At 34.0% G+C, this 15,801-nt stretch overlaps 2 protein-coding genes across 3 annotated transcripts in view; one reads left to right on the top strand and one right to left on the bottom strand.

The window, feature by feature from the left end:
- Positions 1-15,801, bottom strand: part of LOC124366957 — a 230,921-nt gene that overhangs the window by 130,440 nt on the left and 84,680 nt on the right. The window lies entirely within an intron of this gene.
- LOC124366956 overlaps positions 1-15,801 on the top strand; it is a 61,340-nt gene that overhangs the window by 39,014 nt on the left and 6,525 nt on the right. The window contains exon 8 of one of the 2 annotated variants that reach the window (XM_046823576.1): positions 15,030-15,242. In XM_046823576.1, coding sequence (XP_046679532.1) covers positions 15,030-15,242 — 213 coding nt within the window. Of the gene's footprint in view, positions 1-6,797; positions 7,070-15,029; positions 15,243-15,801 lie in introns of those variants that run through there. The other variant, XM_046823580.1, reaches the window with a different exon arrangement.

The following is a 15,801-nucleotide window of genomic DNA, read 5'->3' as shown; positions in this document are numbered from 1 at the left end:
ATACAGTACTGACAAAACACAATAGATAATAATATATTTAAGAAATAATACAGCTGAATTTTATGTTCACTTTTGAATTCTTTTACATGTATCTGAAAATATAGTTCCTTATTAACATCGGCTTATAACTTGTTTTGTTTTATAGGATTATGTTTTAGTTATTTATGGATACCAACAGATCCAGGAGGAAAAGAAACGTGTACTGGATATGGATACACATATTTTTTGTACATTTTATATAGACATACATTGTGTGTATGTACTTTGAGTATTTGTGGGTCAGAAATCGTGCTGCTAAACCAATTAATTGGTGTTGTAGAAAGTGAACATAGCTGCTTAGAGACCTCTCTATAGAATGTCTTATTGTCTAGTTTGTACATTTATAAATCTCTACACAACAAAAATACTGTATGTCCTTGATGACGTTCAAGGACCTGGCTGGCTCTTTGATGGAACGTTGGGGCCGGAAGGAAACAATCCAAGGCCAACATCATTTGGCAGTCGGGACTGTTTTTGTGGGCCAAGGTCATCTCCGTAGAAGAATCAGGCGGAACTGCAAGATGTGTTATAAAATATGTGTCAAATACGGCGGACGACGAATGGCAAAGAGTGTTAAAAAAGTTACAACATTCTGTGAAACATGTCCTGGAAACCCCTTCTTGTGTAGAGAATGTTTCAAAAAACTCCACTTGTAAAATGTAAAGTATTTCACAATATAGATTGTCACTACACTAGAATACTTTATTTCACATAATGTTACCTCTGTATTTTTATCTTATAAATGTAAAAATAAACAGATTTTTTTCTAAAACTTTTATTATTTACCAAAATAAATTCCATTTTCATATAAAAATTGGAAGACAAACAAGGTAAACATTTAATGTACGGCAAAACATTCCCCCTTTCGGGATATTTTATAACATCATCTGAGGACGTTTTTTATTTATTTCAAAATATTCAACTCTCCCATAAAGGGAGTGGAGGCTAAATAAAAAAAATTAAGTAGGGAACCATTAAGTAATACATAAATTAAAGGCTGTGATGAGACAGAACCAACATTATCAAGAAAGCCAATTTCTGATATCTCTAACCAAATTTGTTGCAATTCGAACACAGGTGAAACTTTAACTTCAATTGGATGCTGTGAAATCAACTTAGACATCTCTAATTTTTATGTTTCCCATCTTTTATTAACATCTTTAAAATGAGGTACCATATGATGGGTCACTGTTAAAAATAGTTTATCCCTCCCCAAAGAATGGGTATCAGGTTTTAACTCTAACCCCTCATTTAATACCTCATTTTTAAGTTTGGTTGGAGTTCGATGGGCGAGTGATCTAAGACATCAGACTTTGGATCTGAGCTAGAGATAGTGCAGGTTAAAGTCTTGTCTTTAACCATAGCAGTTTACCGTTAACTTGTTAACTGTATCGACTCTCCCCCCTTATTCTGTTTGACCCTCGCACAAGTCAGAGACCCATGAGGCTGGACAGAATAAGGCTTAAAAGGGGATCTGCCTCTCCTTTAAAATACAAAAGAAGAGGAATATGATCATTTTAGAGGTTTCTAAGTTGACTCTTAACTCTTAAGGTTCGCACCTTTTCTACAAGATCACAGCCTAAATTGTAAGATTAATCATGTACAAAAACCAATAAAGCAAAAAAATTTGCCAAAATCAAACAACATTTTTTGTAACTCCAGGCTTTATACATGAAAACAATCAGCTAAAAAAGCAAGAACAAAATACCATTACATAAGACAACATTATGCATCCACTATACTACTAGTGAGCGACTGAACAGAAGTGCTATCTCAATGAGGTCGCACATCAATGGGAACATGCCAAAAGACTACTTGTCTGGATCACCCTTTATGGTCCTATAGTACTGAACCAACCTCTAATTTTGTTTCATAAGGAGAATCTACCCTATAAACTATTTTTCTTCATTGTATTTTTGTCAAATACTTTGACACAGCAAAGTCAATGTTTGGGTAAAAAGATGAGCTAGGGAGATGGTCCCAAAAATGAAATCTGGTTTTAGAATGGATACCTTCAGCGTTGTAAAATAAGTGGAAAATAAATAAAAATAAATAGAAAACATCTTGTGTACTATAGAGAGAATAATTTGTAAACATACCAATCTCTAACGTACCATGATTATGAGAGTAGGGATAGTGTAATGTTATAATACTGTAAAAGAACATTGCTTAGAACGAGAACCTTGAGCAAATAGTTATAAAAAATAAAATGGCACACAGGGAACAGCAACTATGAAAAATGAAATGACACTTCTGTGAGAGAATAACAACGCAGTAGTAAGGACATGGAACTGCCCCCAGGGGGGAGTCTTATCTCCTCTCCTGTGGGCGATGGTAGTGGATGATCTCCTAAGAAAAGCAGAGAAGAGAGGGGAATAAGGCTACTATGTTATGCGGACGACCTAGTGCTTATGATTAAAGGGAAAAACATAGGCAGGCTGGAATGCCTAATACAAACAGAAACTGAACTTCATAAGCAACTGGTGTCATGGGGAAGGTCTGCGGATCAACCCATCAAAAAAACTAATATGATTACCTTTACCAGGAAAAGGAAATTCCAGCTAGCAAAACCGGTCCTGGAGGGAATCAGCATTAAACCAAACAAAGGAAAGTGAAGTATCTGGGGTTTAATCCTGGATGAGAAGCTCACTTGGAACTCCCATATTAGAAACAAGACATCCAAAGCAATAATGGCCCTCGGGCCTGTAAGAGACTCTTTGGATTTAAATGGGAACTTAAAACCCAAAATGATATATTGGATTTACGAAACCATAGTAAAACCAATGGTCACATATGCTGCTCTAGTGTGGTGGCCGAAGGTCGAACAAACAACAGCTGCAAAAAGGCTACAGAGTCTTCAAAGGTTAGCTTGCTTAAGCATCACGGGAGCAATGAGCTCCTGCCCAACACTTGCAATGGAAGCGGTTCTGGGTTACACTCCTCTTGGCCAGGAAGTGATGAGAACAGCCGCGATGAGCGCAATGAAGCTACTAGGAACAAAGGTAATAAATGCTACCTCCCTAGAAGGCCACATGAAGATATTGGAAAAATTTTCCTGAGGCTGAAATGCTAAACCAAAGTATCTGATACTATGGTTAAGAAATACTCCTTTGAAAAAACCATATACGGTCTCTATCGGAAGTAGGGAGGAATGGATTAAAAGGGAGGCCTACCCTAAAAAAGGAGTCCTGAAGTTTTTCACTGATGGTTCACTCCTAGACTCTAGGGCAGGATATGGAATATATGGACCTGGAGTTGACATGGCTGTGCCCCTAGGAAGACATGCCTCAGTTTTTTCAGGCGGAGGTCATGGCAATAGATTCGTGTTCCAGAGGACTCACACAGTTGAGGACAAAGGATTATCATACCTAATTCTCTCTGATAGTCAGGCTGCACTGAAGGCACTGGATACCTGTTCGATTGATTCGAGAGCGGTCTGGGAATGCAGAAATGCTCTAGCAGAGCTAGCAACAAATAACAGAGTAACACTGGGTGCCGGGTCATGAAGGAATTCATGGGAATGAAAAAGGCGGACATCCTCGCCAAAAAGGGAGCAGAATCCACATTGGTGGGGCCTGAGCCAGGTTGTGGGATAGCCTTCTCCAACATTAAAGCTCTGGTTTAAAGATTGGGAAAAGAGGACAAGATACAAGAATTGGAGCAGAGCCTCGGGTTTAAGAATATCTAAAATGTTTATCTTCCTTATGCAAAAGGGTGGATAGCTCTCCTAGACCAGAATAAGGAGGATATAAGACTGATATTGGGAATGTTGACAGGGACATGGCCCTCTGAGGAAGCACCTTTTGAAGGTAGGTAGGCCTTAGTCGGAGCAGCGAATGTAGACTCTGTGGAGAAGAGGAGTCAGCAGAGCACATTTGGTTGGATTGTCCTGGCATCGTAGAGACTAGGAAAAGATACTTGGGAGCATTATCTCCTCAGCCCCAAGGACATCAGAGAACAGGAGCCCTTAAATCTGATTGGCTTTTGCAAAAGCCTCGGTTTTTGAGGGGCACAAATTAAAGTAAGGGAGGCGCAAAGGTCCTTTTAGGACTAAGTGCGGGGACAAAGTGTCCTCTTCCCTCAGAAGGGGAAAAAAAGGACATGGAAACAAAACATCTTGTTGGAAATTTTGGAATTGCAGGTCTGCAAACCATCACATAAAAAATTATATATAAAGACTAAATAATGCAAGCCAAAGAAAGTCTTTTGAACTGTCAAATAATTAAGGCTTCATACATGCAGAATGAACATTTGTTAGATTAAACAAATGCTTTGGTGAAACCAAGTATTAGTGACAAAAATGGCAATTTTATTCCTCACCACAACTATTTTTAATTAATAAATATATTTTGTTATTTTTAAAATCGTGTTTTGTTTTTGTAAAATATAGTTTTTACCATAGTTTATTAATATTTGTTCACTTTTTAAATAATTTTTGAAATCTACACATTTTGTATAGGAATAGAGGGAAAAAATTTGTTTTCGAATAAGTTTAATATGAAAAACGAAAGGCGAAGTAAAATTAAAGTTTTTTTATAAAATACATAACAAGGTATACAGGCTGATGATATTCGTATGGCAGATCCTGAAGAGAGGCCATACCAGAAAAGCTTTCTTGTTTTTTAAGTTTTAAAATTATCTAATACAACTTTACCTTTATTCTCGTTTTCTAATGGTTTAAAACACAATACAGACAGTGTTTAATTGCCCAATTGAAACATAGCTCTCTCCCTCGAACAGCCCTTGAGTAAAATAGTTTGTGGTTTACAAATACAATGACGACAAGTCTGAAAATGAATGTAATTCCAACACTTCTTTGTTCCTAACAACAATCGAATAAGAAGGATAGGCTCCGTCATTGTAATCTATCAAGAAAACACCATCTGCCATCTGGGACTCCAACCCCAAAGAGGCCTCTTTTAAAGAGAAAATACGACTCAGCCGCTTACTGCATATCTGAGGCTCTGGTTTTAACATGGTGATAAAGTTTAAAACTGCATTAGAAATAGGAAGAACTCGTCTCAAATCCATAAATGTTTAACATCTAAAACTTGGCTTTCAATGTTAAAATTATTGTTAAAAATATGTTTACACATTGATACACTAAAATCAAAGTATCTGAAGTGAAAACATATATGGATTTGAGATATAAGTTCGCATTTATAATATACTAGCCGTTTCCCGTGGCTTTGCACGCTTTTTGTAAGCTTTGCCCGTGTATGAGCATTTCTGGTTCAAGTGAATTATATTTCCAATGCCGATGTAGAGTTTGCCTTGATGTCACGTTCAAGAACATCAATCAAAAGTGTATGTTTATAGCCACTGTACATGTACATGTACTTTATTGTAAACACTCAAGCTTTAAGTTCAACCAGAAATTTATTTTAAAGACAAATATACATCATAACTTAGTGCCTTCAAATAGTGTTTGGCTATTTAATATACATAACTGTGTTGTAATTGCAGTTTATAATGTGTAGGGGCTTCAAAAGCTTTTATCTTTTGCAGTGCCTCCTGGTGGCGAGTTACATTAATGGGCATAGCAGATACACCTTCTCCGTGGAAAAATACATATTCATACAAATTTTCATAATGATCGGTCACATAGTTACGATTCTATAAAGAACATACAGACAAACATTCATTCATTTATTTATATATATATATATATATATATTTATTTATTTATATATATATATTTATATATATATATTTATATATATATATTTATATATATATATATTTATATATATATGTATATGTACAGTATATGAAAATATATATATATACAATTTGTTCCTTAGTTCAAAATGTTATACTTTAGATGCTTGGTCGGTAGCTAACAAGCACTCTGTATTAATAGTCCACCTCAAGGCACACTGTAACTTAAAAAGTAAATAGGTTTAAATGGGCAAAAAACACCAACAATTGATTTTATTTTATTTGTATTTCTATAAACTAAGAAACGTTAAAGAAATACTTTATACAAAAAATCTCTTTTGTTTACACGATTCTGGATAATATTTTAAAAGTTTGACATTACAAATGCATACATATGATTATTTACGGATTATTTGTTAGGAGATTGTAAATTATTTGAGCAGTTTTGTATCAAGAATTGGCTGAAATATGTTTGAGGAGGAATACTAACAAAAGGATACAAATTTTAAATTGTGAATTGGTAACAAAAATGTTATCATAAGCACTGATTAAATTTTGGATCTTTGTTCAAAATTTTTAAAATTATGAAATATCATTATTGAATGTAAACACGCTAAACAATAACATACAACAATTAAACATAACGTCTTGTTGGCTGCTGGGCACCTTTTCCAACGAAAAACAAAGACTGCTGGGTAACAGTCACTGCTGCCAACTGCGTAATTTCTTTCACACACTAAGGTTCTTGGTAATTTTTAAACATCGTAATTCAATAAAAATCAACGTAAACAAACTCAAAATACAGTCAGGCAGCTGGGTATTAAATGTCAGTCACGACAGCAAATGTGCATTACTTGAGGACTGTCGTAAATGTGAGGAGTACCAACAAAGGCAATTACTTCTTTCTCATACTCTTGTGGATTGAATCATCATACAATTTAAAGACATTTAATAACATAAAAACTATAGATTTGGAATTAAATTTTGACCAAGTAGAAGTGAATAGTTACATCAACTAAAACCCAAACTGCTGATATATTGTTAGTGATCTTTTTAGTCTAACCAACGAAATTTTTAATTTTTTTTTCATTCCATAGTGCGTACATAACCTACTACGTACATCTGGTCGACACTTCATACGCCCCCTGCCCCTGAAAAAAGGAAGTAAAGGTAAACTGCAAAGGAGGTGTTTTGTCTGTCAGTACACACAAGAAAGGCCTGCAAGACGGAAGGAGACTTCGTATGAGTGCTCAACATGCTGTGTTTCTCTCTGTGTATATCCTTGTTTTGAAGAATTTCACACAAAAAAGAAGTTTTAAATTAATTGTACATATCTGGAGCATTAATAAAAACATTTTAACAGACGTAACACCCTTCAATTTTTTTGTATGCCTTGTTTTTATTTTAAAATCTACCTAATTTTATTTTTAGACAAGCAGAATAGAATGCCAAATGATACTCTTTGATACTTCTTACAGGATTCCTCGATCATTTATGTCTCCATTTTTTTAAAGAAAAATGGAGACATAAATGATCACACAAAAAGTGATGTGTGGTGGAAATCCACATTAATCCCTTGTAAAAATGTTAAATATTTAAGTTTTATGCAGTTTTACAAATTTGATTTACATATGAAGTAAAGTATACTGAAAAATCAAGTATCCAAAACGTACAGCCTATGCAGTGGAACATGAGGAAAAGAAGTCTCAAACATAAAATGAGCTCAGCGCAGAAATAAGTGGCATACTGTGAATGTTGAGTTAAGTTTCAGTTCTATTGTGCACCTCACGAGATAACGAGAATACCTCTTCACCTAGATTACACTGTAATTTGCGGTGTAGGTATATCTGATGTCAAAATGACGTAACGAGTTCATTTTGAGCTTCTTCGTTGTCGACTTTTTTTGGATCTCTTCAGACGAACATGACTCCAGATTTTAGGAGTCAAGTCTGTAACAGTGTCAGATCCCAGACGTCGCACTGAGAGAAAGATGAACTGGAGCTAAACTCAACACACACTGAATCAACCCTTTCCACCGTAGCTACGTTATGTGTAAGTCACAACGCACAAAACATAATCGCATTCTTAAGTAACTGGCCTGATTTATGACCAAAAAAAAACTAAACTGATATATAATTACTTGGAATGCCTATACATCTAAGAACTAAGTGCATGAATAATATATTTTTGTTAAAATTTAGTTTTGTTTTGGAAGTAATTTTATTCTTGTACTTACATAGTAGAATTATTTCAAACTACGACCATGTATCACGCAACATTCTTTGCTAAAGATAAGAGTGTGACCATGTATCACCTAACATTCTTTACTAAAGATAGAGTGTGACCATGTATCACCTAACATTCTTTGCTAAAGATAGAGTGTGACCATGTATCACCTAACATTCTTTACTAAAGATAGAGTGTGACCATGTATCACCTAACATTCTTTGCTAAAGATAGAGTGTGACCATGTATCACCTAACATTCTTTATTAAAGATAGAGTGTGACCATGTATCACCTAACATTCTTTGCTAAAGATAGAGTGTGACCATGTATCACCTAACATTCTTTATTAAAGATAGAGTGTGACCATGTATCACCTAACATTCTTTACTAAAGATAGAGTGTGACCATGTATCACCTAACATTCTTTACTAAAGATAGAGTGTGACCATGTATCACCTAACATTCTTTATTAAAGATAGAGTGTGACCATGTATCACCTAACATTCTTTACTAAAGATAGAGTGTGACCATGTATCACCTAACATTCTTTGCTAAAGATAGAGTGTGACCATGTATCACCTAACATTCTTTGCTAAAGATAGAGTGTGACCATGTATCACCTAACATTCTTTGCTAAAGATAGTGTGTGACCATGTATCACCTAACATTCTTTACTAAAGATAGAGTGTGACCATGTATCACGCAACATTCTTTACTAAAGATAGAGTGTGACCATGTATCACCTAACATTCTTTGCTAAAGATAGAGTGTGACCATGTATCACACAACATTCTTTGCTAAAGATAGAGTGTGACCATGTATCACGCAACATTCTTTACTAAAGATAGAGTGTGACCATGTATCACCTAACATTCTTTGCTAAAGATAGAGTGTGACCATGTATCACCTAACATTCTTTGCTAAAGATAGAGTGTGACCATGTATCACACAACATTCTTTGCTAAAGATAGAGTGTGAGACATCCCATGGAGAGATATGTACCATCATCAAACTCATTCTAGGTCGAAAGCCCTGCTCATACTCCCAAACTCACCAAATTTTAGAGATTTATTTGCCAGACTTCTTTCTATGTTCTATGCCAGACACATTATATCTTTTTTCTCTATCTAAACCCTCCGTAAATCTAGAATTTTGACCTCTTGGAAGTTTCCTAATGTGGAACATCTAGAATTGTGAGAGCTTCCTTTTTTCTCAGATCTCGGACACCAAATGCTTCTGGCATTTGGAAAATTCATGTCTTTAAAAATTACTTGACCGTGAGAGTTTCTTGAAAATATTAACCTTTGAGAGATTTCAATCATTAGGATCCACTGACTTTCGTGAATTCTGGACATCTAGAAGCTCCTGTAATTCTCAAGAATTTCACTTTTAGAAGGTTCCAGTTTCTGGAAGGTTCAGGACACTAAAATTAAGCTCTAAGAGCGAATCTGCTTTTTCCTATAATATAACACAGTTACTTATCTATACAATTTATATTTAATTTTCATTTTAATTTAGGTTAGCTGTTTTGTACAAATTGACATGTCATCTACCATAAGGTAATTGATTACTGTACATGATATTATGTTACAACATGAAAAATATTTTAAAATAGATATTCAAGAGTAAATGTCCAAGAGACAAAACAGATGTATTGGAGTGGACAGTTATTTTTAAAATCTATTCTGAAATATTTCTGTCCTTCATATGATCTTACAAATATTCAATATGGCATATGATAGTGAACATCATCACAAGTGTGAGGTCTTTAAGAAAAAGTGTGTTTTAACCCTTCTGCTCTAGTCATACCAAACTATGATATACCTTATAATACGAGGCAAACAACAAAACTTTGAACTCTTATGTTTAAGATTTGATATATATCATGATGTCTGCGCCTTTTGAATATGCTCGGGGATGTCTCAGATAGGTTTAGCCACTTGAAGTGTGTCAGTTGTGCTCGGGACATTGTTATTGACTCACGTTGTCTGTGCCATCTGTGTGTAATTCGTTATGTTCTGTGTTGGTGTATTTGTATGAGTTCACAAATATGAGATGACAATGTGTTGTTTGTCACATTTAGTTAAATTTAGACAGCTTCACTTTGTTCTGGTAAGTTTATAAAATTTCACTGTCACAAAGTTGACATTATTAATTTTCTATTGGCTCTTGATAGATAATGAGTCTCAAATATGGATAATATTTGAATTATTCATGTAATATACTCACCACTCAATGTATATATTTGAATTATATTAAGACTCATTCCACTTTTAAATCATTTTATTTTCTTAAACTGAATTTTTTAAACACGCGGTTATACAGTCCACCAATTTTCCTTTACGAGTGTTCAATTACTCTTGAGTCACGAGTGTGCACAAGAAAATTTGTCATTATACACTTCAATAAAAGTACTTCAATTCACATTGGGATTACTGTAAAGAAATAAATTTTGAAAGGAATGTAACTATCCGTGTGTTCTCATATAACCATCATAGATGCTTCTACCTCGAAAGCCAATGAAGGAAGGGGGAGAGCCGGAGACGACGGAATAGCTCCCTCTGTTTTTAATCTCAGACCCAAACTACTATGCTTAAATTTTAAAATTCCGTTAATGCTGTTCATAAAATATGCGTTCCTTTTATAACTGGTACAATTTAACTATTTGAATTTACTCCAATACAAACTTAATTTTTATTTTCTCTATTAATTAATTTTAACCTTCACATGTAATTTGGCATCAGAGTCAACGACAAGACTATATTACTAGATTTCATTGGACTGTATCCGCCCGAGAATTTGGCACCAACTCGTTTGAAATTTGAACTGAGTAATACTGATCTGTTAAACTTGTTGGTTACAAATTCCTAAAAGAGGTGAGTAAAACCTTATTAACGTATGTTTAAGCAATTTTCCTTGTACTGAGATTATTTTTAAACCAGTAAGAAATTATGGTGGTTCCCATATCACTGCTGTTCTCATACTACTGTACAGTACACTTCTCAAAACTTTGCATGTCCTTATTCTTAAATCTTACAATGGCTTTTTCAAATAAAATTGTTTAATTATCCAAGAGTTCCGTCATCCTTCTTCAACGAGGCTAATATAGTGTTGACACAAATAACATACATTTATTGTGCTGTATTTAAAATTGATTTAGTTTATTAAAACATGAAAAAAGCTCATTATGTAAACAGATATAGGTGAATCAGTAAAATAACAATTATTCAAAAACATTTATCTCCTGCCGATAATTCCTACGGTTTCATAAATCTAGTCGTTTAATCAAATCATTTCTAACTTCTTAAGAAATAATTATGAAGTTTGTAAAAACACATTTTATTTATTTATTATAAGTTTCACATACGTTTATAATGTTCAGCATAGCTAAAAATAAACATATGAATTGTAAATATTTAAAAATAAACTAAACTAAACCAATCAAGAAATAGTTACATATTTGTAAAGCTTGGTAAGCTTAGTAAAAAAATTCAATAATAAGTACTTGTAAAAACTGTTATTCGTTTAAGTATTTATCAACTGAATAGTATGTCCGATTAATAAGGTAGCATTTTAGGGACGTTTTAAATGCATTTATAGAATTCTCCCTCTTTAAATTTGGAGGCAATTTATTTGAGAGCTGAACATAAGCCATCTAATTCAAAGAGTTAAATTTATGAATTATCTAAAGGTATTTTCTACTATTATGTGATTTATATAACTTCTTCAACAGTGAAAATTCGGAAGCTTATTCCATATGGATGTTCATTGTATTTATAAAAATAGTAGAAGAGGGAACAAAGTTAATTTTGTCTATCGGAAAATTTACTTATGATTATTTGATTTGGAATTGTATGAAAGAAACCATGTGTCTTTGACAGATTATAGATCTTTTTAATTTTTTTTTTATTTATTTATTCTTTGAAATGACAACAATTACAAATCATTTTATTCTTAAATGCAAAAACCCTATTGGGTTTGTCTGCATTTCACTAAATATAATAATTACTTATTTTATGCTTTAAATTAATTTGTGGTAAAGTCCATGCAGTTCTATTACTAGAGTAAACACCTCACCAATAATGCAGTTACAATATAAAAAATAATAAATACAAATTCCAAATTAACATATGTACCAAAATTTCTCAAGAAAAACAACAGCAATAATTAATTAAAATTTATAAAAAATAACTTAATCCTAACAACAATAAATAAATATTCAAGGATAACAATAACAACAACAAAAACAACAAACAGAAGAAACAAATATAAAATATGCATAATTTAACTCAATAACAATATAAAACAATACAACTGAGTATTTGTCTGTATGACTCATGAGTATGGTGCCAAAAACACTACAGGACAGCAGCAACTCAGAAGAAAACTGATCAACTCCTTCTTTCCCGACCTTTCTACTCCATAGAGGATTTTTGAACTGGAAGACAAATGTCAATTCCAAATCTCTTCAACCGCACTGACCTGTCTTTTTGTGTCTTTACTTGTTATTTGATTTTCAATGTAGTGACACCATTATAATCTCAAAAATGTTGAATAAATAATATTTTCTATTGACAGTAATCTGCTCACAGTTACTTAACTTAAAACCCTGTTTCTGAAAAATCTGCCCTGATTTTAGTTTCTATCTAGATGAAATTCCTATCTACCCGATTAACAACATGACATTTCTTGGACGACAAGCTAAAATTTCACAACCATATTGAAAATGTATCCAACAAAAGTAAGGTCAGGAATATTTGCCATTTGCACCTTAATAAAATCATCTAACTCTGATGTTCTTCTTTCCTATTACGGACTCGTTTACCCGCATCTTGCCTATGCTCTGTCCATATGGGGGTGTGAGAACAAAAGGACACTGTTTCTGTTCTGCCTACAAAAAAGAGCAATCAGAGTAATTTTTTCAATTAACAGGCGTCAATCTTGTAAACCGATTTTTAAGTCTTCCAGTACTTTTACTTTTCCATGTCTTTATATTTACAAAACTTTATCTTTTCTAACTCAATACATTGAACATTTCAAAATTCCTCGTAACCATCAGTATAATTTAAGAATTTCTAACAACCTTCCCTACACATCACACAGCTTTCTTCAAAAAAATCTTAGTTACAATGCAATTAATCTGTTTAACAAACTCCCTATGCACCTCAAAACAGAGTCAAACCATTAAAATTTAGATTAAGGCATAAGTTATTTCTCCTTGAAAAATGTTTTTTCAGCGTCTGTAAATTCCTGACTGACGGCTAATTGGACAACCTGGTAGTTTTATAATATATAAGAGTTCTAGTAGTTTTAGTTATTTTATTGACAATTATTGTAATCTGTTGCAAGAAGTTATCTGATATGACCAATGCATGGAATTGTGTTACTTTGGTTGAATAAACCAGTTATTGTCTCAGATTTCAATATGGACTTTCCGGGTCCTTAATAATGTAAAATCGTAGTGGATAAGAATTGCATTTCACATTTATACCTTCTTGTTATACTGCACACCCTGGAATGATTTCATTGTCACAGAGCCAAATCAGTTTCTTAAAGTTAGTACCAATCTTTCTGAATTAAGTTACTCATTTCCCCTGAAAGATACTGAAGCAAATTTATGAGTCATTTATGATGGTAGTTATTAAGGTGATTGATTTCACAGTAATTTCTGGATTATCACTGATTTAATAGAAATTTAAATTGTATAAATAAATAAATTTCTTTATTGCCGTAATAACAATTTTTACAACATTGCATGGCACGCGTCAAGTCGTGTAGGTATTTAAATAAATAATATTGTAATGTTTTACAAAGTTATATGTAAAATTAAACAAATAAAAGAAAGCACTTAAAATTTTAATTCTCAAATAAAACAAAACTTAAATAGAGAGAACGTTATGGTTTATGGCCTAAAGCTTGGCACCCCCCACTCAACGGTTGTACCAACTAACCTCCCCAGTCCACGAACTCGCCAACGGAGTAAAAGGCCCCTTGCACCAATAGGTTCCTTAGCTTCCTCTCAAACAGCGGTTGCCCATTTTCAGCCTGTGGGTCAAGAGGCAACTTGTTGATAAGTTTAGCCCCGACCTCAGATGGCAGGGCTTCGAAAGCCCAGAGCCTGTGCTGCGCTGGTCTTAATGCATCCTTCCCTCTGGTGTTGTAGTCATGGACGTTTTTGCCCCGTGTTACTTCACATTTGTAACGACAGTACAGGACAATCTCGTACATGTAGAGGGACGGGAGCGTTAACAAATCAAGACTTTTGAAGTGCTCCCTGCAGGATTCTCTCATTCCTATTTTCGAGATGATTCGGATTGCTTTCTTCTGCAGGACAAAGCACCTTTGGAATTGGGTATAAAAATGGCATTTTACTGTACATCTTTGTCTTTACACTGAAACTTTTCAATTCATCTCAGAATTGTCAAAATTGACTAATTTATTTAAAAGGTCTTAAATTTAATTATTTTAATTTGTTCCCAAGTAAAGTTACTTTATTTTTCTACTATTAATCAAATAAAGCACAACTCCGACAACACATGTTTTTTTCAGTTTACCGTTTGCCAATTCCCCGTGAATATTTGAATATTGTAACTTGATCTGTCATAAGTTTGTTGTAGAAAATGTTCTGTGAAAAATTCATAACAAACTAATATTGTGAAACCCTTAAGGCAAATGTTTTGCCGATATTTTGAATAACGATTTCTTAGAATGGGTTGTTTATGTTAGAATACAAATTGAAAATTGAATTTAGTTGTTTGTTTTAAAAATTTGTACAAAGTTAAATATACTTTATTGCCATGAAACATAAATACATACATTGGCTTGTCTCAAAATAAGCATTCAAATATAATATTTCATTTATTAATAACTAACATGATACATGACATAATCCTGTACAGAATAAAAGTATTTTTCTTGTAAAAGTATTCTCTGTCCTTAAAAAGTCAGATAGGACGTTGAATAATACCATAGCATTATAAGGTAATAAAAAAAATTAGCGTGTAATATTTAATTTCTGTGTGTGTGGATGATAATAACAAGTGTACAGATTCTTAAGTTCTGCAAATGTTAGAAACATAATTAACAAAGGTTTACTTTACAGCCGGATGAACTATCACTAATCACTGCGCAGCCAGTTAAAGGAAAACTCAGTGAGTATCGTGCAGAAGAGAAAACAGTGGGTAATAAATCCGCTGTGAGCAAGGAAGAAGAAATGAGTGATGATGACAGCCTTTTAGAAGTGGAGGTAAAAGAGAAGGCAACTGAAGTGATCTATATCGATTCACTGGACTCACGAGAAACATCACCAGACACAGTAAGCGTAAAATATGCCATTACACCTTAATACTTCTTAACACTGACAAGTTTTTTCCTTTTTTTTGGTCTCTTAGGACAAGACACTTAGAAATTGCACCTAGTCCTAAAAGGACCTTAGGGCTGCTTCTGGATTGACAGGATATTCTGGATGAGTAAGGTTGAGGGTTGGAGCCGCCTCCTGTTGAGATCCGTGAGGAAGAATTTAGGGCAATAATCTCAATCATGTCCCTTCGGAAGAAGAGGAAGCCAGCTCTGAACCAGCCTCTCCAGTCGAAGCAGGCAGAGGGTGACACGACCTTATGCTTAGGCTAGCAAGAACCTTTGACTCTTAGGGATCCCCACCAATGCCAACAGCCATCTTCTACTTTAGACTGGATCTATCGAACTACCCTTGCACCCCATAATCTCGACATTTATGGTTAGTGATGTGCTGCTGGACATCCTTAAGGTTGCCCAGATTTAAGCGACAAATCGGTTTTTGCTGTGCCCAGTGTGGGTTCAACTGGAAGGTATAAACCAGCCAGAAGTGAACCCTCCGGGGTAAATCACGGACTGTA

Source organism: Homalodisca vitripennis, chromosome 7 (assembly GCF_021130785.1).
Source record: "Homalodisca vitripennis isolate AUS2020 chromosome 7, UT_GWSS_2.1, whole genome shotgun sequence".
Taxonomy (NCBI): domain Eukaryota; kingdom Metazoa; phylum Arthropoda; class Insecta; order Hemiptera; family Cicadellidae; genus Homalodisca; species Homalodisca vitripennis.
The sequence above is the reverse complement of the archived record's forward strand: the minus strand, read 5'-3'. Positions and strand labels throughout refer to the sequence as shown.